Source organism: Eufriesea mexicana, unplaced genomic scaffold (assembly GCF_001483705.2).
Source record: "Eufriesea mexicana isolate 0111107269 unplaced genomic scaffold, ASM148370v2 scaffold2646, whole genome shotgun sequence".
Classification (NCBI taxonomy): domain Eukaryota; kingdom Metazoa; phylum Arthropoda; class Insecta; order Hymenoptera; family Apidae; genus Eufriesea; species Eufriesea mexicana.
In genome coordinates, this window is record NW_016910740.1 from 574,294 (window position 1) to 580,345 (window position 6,052).

Sequence of the window (6,052 nt, forward strand, 5' to 3'; positions counted from 1 at the left end):
TCGTTTTATTCTAGTTTGTTTTGATTTACATATATTTTATAAAGAATAGATTTTGTCGAACAATATGTAATGTGTCAACAAAATAAACGCAATTTATTTACAAATAAATATTGTTTGAAAAAATGATTTGAACATTGTTAACAAAGAATTTTAAATAAAAAATAGAAACTTATCTAATCAATAATTGATTATTGGTTTGATAAATAGTATCTTAACCTTTAAATGTTTGCAAACTTATCTTTGTGATCTCTACTGATATTACATAAATATTTTATAACATATAAAGAAATTTTCAAAAGTACATAGAACTAAGAACATTTCTATCATATGGAATGTTGTTAATACTATTTAGATTGCTTAAATAAAATCATTTCTTGTTCAAGAAGTAATTCTGAAAGTTTAAATACTTGTGTACAAAATCCTGCATCTATTATTTTTTAATATATATATTATCAATATTGCTATTTGGTTTTTACCTATATTTTACTAATTTAATTATTTATGTAATTTCATTTTTATATTTTTTATTGAACTGAGAAAAAAAATCTGAATTAATTTTCTTAACATATAAGAAAAGTTATTTAGTATATAGGGATAGTTTATTATTGTGTAGTAATTTATGTAAAAATACATCATTCAAACCTAAGTACATGAATGTTAATGTTTTTTAATGTTATACAAAAAACTTGAGAGGTTTATAAATTCATTTGAAATAAGATATCAAATAATATAAAAGTTTGAGATAATTTAATGAAATAATAATGTAAATTCAAACATTACAAAGGACTATTATGTGTGATGTAATATATAATTGTCCAACACCTGTTGATATGTATTAATTTTTTATACAAATAAAAATTGCACAAGTAATTGTAATATATTTATTTCAATGATATTTTTACTTACTTCAAATGATATCTTTAAAATTGTTGAACTATATTTCTAATTATTTCAAAATCTTTCCGCATTGTGTACTATACTCCTTATATTAATTAAGTCATTTCAATAAAATTATTTCAAAAATACTTTCTGTTTTACTTTTGTCTACTTAAATGAAATGAATGTCAATTTTAATTATAAGACTAGTACAATTAATTAGTATTAGATTTGGAGGAAAGATTGAAATACTTAAAATTAAAACAATTTATGTTGTATTTGCGCATATTACAGTTGTATATATATATGCGCATGCGCACAATTGCATACATATTAAACGCTTCTTCAATAGTATCACGTGGTATCTCTAAAGCATCTGTTAAATGTCGTACTGTTGATTTACGTTTAAAATGTTATCGTGTCTCTTTAATGTGATAATAATGATTTATTATAATTACAGTAAAAGAAATTGTTAATAAAACCATGGCACTTATATCTACTGATAAGGTGCAAGACTTTTGTAATATAATGATTAACGTATGTAATATAATAATTCCAGTGACTGTTTTTGTATTAGTTGCGTTTATTTCGATCTTATTTAAAAGGTAAGTAACTTGCACGTATTTTATTGTATGGTAGTTTATATTTTCAAAGTATATATTTAATTTCAATGTTATCTTTTACGTCTGTAGTTCATTGTTATTTTGTAACAAGGTTATCTTATTATTTTATTATCTTTATTTTTTGTGACAAACATAATTTCTTTGATAACTATTTGTTGGAAGGTAAGTTTTTAAATTTTGACCACAATTTATGTAATTTACATAGTTTATTATAAAAACAAATAAGATATTTTATATTTCTAAAATAATTTTATGGTATGTTACTATTTAGGTAAATATAAAAAATAGTTTTCTTCTTACAATATGTATTACAAATAATAATTGGAATATTTAACAATTTTTTTTTGGTAATGAAAGTATAGAGAAATATGATTATTATTATAATTACATGTAATCAAATAATTTGTAAATATTTATCATATTATTATAATTATAAGTTAAAATTAATTATTTCCTGTCTATATTTTCCATGTTGATGCATTGATTGTGCAAATTTTGTTATTAAGACAAAAATAAGAATGATAGAATTTGCTTGAGCATATTGAATAAACAATTAGTGTGCCAAAATTTTAATTAATATATTATTTATAAAAACTAATAATAATATGTATATATTTATGTACATGCAAATATATATAATAAAATAGTGATAACTGTACTTCATAGAAAGATAATTTTGTATTAAAATTACCAATTAGACAAAAAATATAAGATTAGATTACAACAAATACAAGTCAGAATAATATATAATATTATGTTGTCAGCTATGAAAATGTTCTTATATCCAAGTCTTCTATAATATCGATAATAAATTGCAATAATAAGATATCAGATTTGTTTATACATATAAATGAAATCATATGCTTATATTAATTTTTAAAAATACTCTAAAAAACATATTTACTATAAATAGATGGATTGTTTCTAAAACTGAGTGGTTTTTTTTATTATAATGTAAATCAAAGTAAAATATCATTACAATATTGTCACTTTTGTCTGAGTTACTGATTAATATTTAATTTTAATATTTATTTGCAATTTAATGTTTCATAAAAGAATTAATTTTTTGTCATTTGCTTTATTTAAATCTTGATGAAATTAATTTTAAATATTATTCGACAACTTTAGTAAACTACGATATTCATAGTGCTTTCTTTTAAGTATGTTTTCTATAAATCTAGTCTATATTTACAATTATTCTAAATCTATGAAATTATTACTTTAAATTATGATAGTTTTTAGTATTTCTATCAAGCAATATGAAAGACCATATTTGAAAATTTATGCATCTGAATTTTTGACGTTTCATGTATCTTACTGAAAGAATATTGTGCTCTTAAAATGTAATAAAACTAAAATCATATTTTAATCCATTCTTAAGATTTTTACACTTAACGTTCTTATTACTATTTGTGTAATATTCTGTTAATTTTTGGTTTATTTAATTATGAAAATTTTGAAAATATTTCTAAAAATAATTCTAAATTTTTATTTTATTATGAAGGTTTTTATAATGTTTTTATTATTTATTTATTATTGTTTTAAGTATTTATAATTTTTATTGTTTCTTCATATTTATTATTTTTTAAATAAACAAATTTAGCTTTTACATTAATTTGAAAAATTTAAGGAATAAAAATAGGTAGAGATAAATAATCATTAATTTTTGTAGTTCTGAAATCAGAATGTAAATAAGAGACACTTATTTTTGTACAAACATAAAGCAAAGTATGATGTATCTTAGAAAGCTGCGCAGTGCTCTTTCACATTTAGTCATTTTCACATTTGTAATTAAAATATTTATATTAATATGGAAATATTAATAATTTATTACATTCTCAAATTATGAAGTTAAGAAAATTTAAGACATGACAATTAATACAGAAACTTTGTTACCAACACAAATATGGTTATTTATGTACTTTTATGAGTTTAAATTTTAAAAATAGCTACTGAAATATTTAAAGAAATTATTTTAGTATTTGATGATGATTAGTACTATTGGTAATAATACAAAAACAACTTGAGAGATTCAAAATAAATGCATATATAACATGTAAAAATAAATTGCAAAATAGTTGTATTAATATTACTAAGTATATATGTTTGTGAAATATTATTGATGAAAATTTAGGAATATTTTGCAAAGAGCATTCATCATATGAATTATAAGATTTCTTAATTGTAAAACCAGTTCATAATTTTTTATACAAAATGAAATATATATATTTTTATTTATTTTGAACACGTGTTGCACAAATTAACTGAATTAAGAAAATGGAAATCATGTTAAAAACAATTTAGAATTTAATTTAAATATAGTTTTCAAATCAACCAATACAAACAATATAATGTCAACTATTTATCTCAGAATCTACAAATTTGAAAACAAATCAGGTTTGCAATAGCATATAAAATTTTTCTACATTATATTGCGGAAAAATTAATTTGTTTATTTAACATATTTTAAATATATATATCAGCTTTTCATTAATTAGATACAGAATAGTAATAAAGATTTTTCTTACAGAAAAATAAGTTTGTAATATAATAGTTTTATGTCTTAGTGACAGTTATAAAATTTAACATGTAAATGGTAGAAGACAGAATTGCTTATAATGTTTTATTGCTACAACATACTATAAATTATTATTTATATAATGTGTTAAAAATTATGTTGCCATAATACGAGTCAGTAACATTCTTTTGCCTCAGTGAATTTTAAAAGTATTATAGGTATCGTTATTTGTTATATGTTGTTTGAAAGTCAGGTCACAGTGAATTATTATACAGCTTAGAAGATAATTTTGTAGAACAAATGTGACTTGGATTAGTTATTTCTTAATAATCCCACCTTTGCTAATACAATGACAAATAATAGGATACGTGTATTTTTCTTATGGCTAAAATGTGAACATATGTCAAATTCAACATAGCTATGAGTGTTTCAGAAAGAAATTAAGCAGTACATTCAGATTACTTTTCTTGTTCTATCCCATCTTTGCGAATCCTCTGAATTTTCTGTGCATAGTATACATGTATGCGTGGAAGAATTTTTTCTTAGATGAACTTATTTATATACTGATTTCTCACCAGTTTTGATGATATAAAAGATTATATTTTAAACAACTGCTTTCTGTACGAATTATAAGCTGTTGGTCTTGATGTCAGAAATATGAGTAAAATTTTGTTGGTACTACTACAGTAATATCTTCGCGGTAGACGCATTTTTGCCTCGATATTAGACACATAGTCATCCCCACCATTTTCCAGAACATTTCAGTCCAATGAGATCTAGCTTGAGACAGCTGTGAAATTTAAATCCTACCATGTCCGCATAACCACACGAAAACATGCAATAAAAACGGTTGGTTAACTTTTTGTCCCTAATTTTTCCTGCGTGAAAATTTTATCAACATATTGGTGAGATGTTCGCAATTAAAATGAGACCAAATATTCAGATTTGGACTTGAAGAGAAAATATTATTCAATGAATATTAACCCTCTGCACTCGGCGATTTTTTGGCTAAAGAAGAATAGGAGTTCAAAGATTTTTTATAGCTATAAAGCTGATAATATTTTTTTTGAGCAGTAAATAAAAAATCGTATAATAATTAACACGTAGAATTATTTGATTTCAATTACGTTACATTATTTTAAATTTGACATATTAATGAATATCGATTTTCGAAATTTTATCAAATGGCGACTGAAGGGCACCTCTCGAGTGCAAAGGGTTAATAATTAAATATAATACAAAGTGTATCGCGTTTGACCTTATTTTAATTAGGAAACTCTCAATGCAAATATGCTAAAACAATTTTCACAAAAGAAAAAGTGAAATTAAAAAAGTTTTTAAAGTTAATTTCATAAAAAGAATCGTGACAGGTGTCGCATTACGTGTTTCGTTGACCTTTACGATGATAAATAGATGAGGACATAACTCACAACAATCTCGATGATTAATTAGGATGTCGTTTCTTAGAAATATACCTGTATTGATAATGGTCGCGATAGGGACCCGTTGTGTGTCTACTATCGAGGCATTACTATATATACAGGGTGATTCACACGTTAGTGGACTCACCGGTGCATAAATAACATTAAACATCGTAGGGTCTTGTGTCCCTATACGATAATCTGACAAATGTGTCCAGCGACTACATTCGCGTGCGTCTATGCATGAGCAGTTAAATTTCAAGTGAAACTTTTCTGAGAAAAATTTTCTGAACAGATGGTACTATTTTTGCAACTATTAGTAAACGAATCACTCTGTAGAATCTTATCCATAATCCTATCCCTTGGTAAATCTGATTCAAATCATTGATCTCTATCAACCGGAAAACTGTTTACACCAATTATTCTTCGAAGCAATGGCGTATGAATTAGGATAATATTGTCAATTTTTATGCCGAAAACATTAATCAAAAATAAAAATTTTTAGGCTTAAGCCTTATCTCCTCCTTGTAAAATTTAACACAAATTTACCATAATTTTTGGTTGAATGGAATAATTTTATCCCATGCTTAACCTAGAATTAGGTGAGGTTAGAT

General features: G+C 23.5%; 1 protein-coding gene across 1 annotated transcript in view; it reads left to right on the top strand.

Annotated features, from left to right (window-relative positions):
- The first annotated feature begins 1,359 nt into the window (after positions 1-1,359).
- LOC108550288 (sorting nexin-14) overlaps positions 1,360-6,052 on the top strand; it is a 62,529-nt gene continuing 57,836 nt past the window's right edge. The window contains exon 1 of the mRNA XM_017903991.1: positions 1,360-1,481. Within this exon, the coding sequence (XP_017759480.1) occupies positions 1,360-1,481 (122 nt within the window). The remainder of the gene's footprint in view (positions 1,482-6,052) is intronic.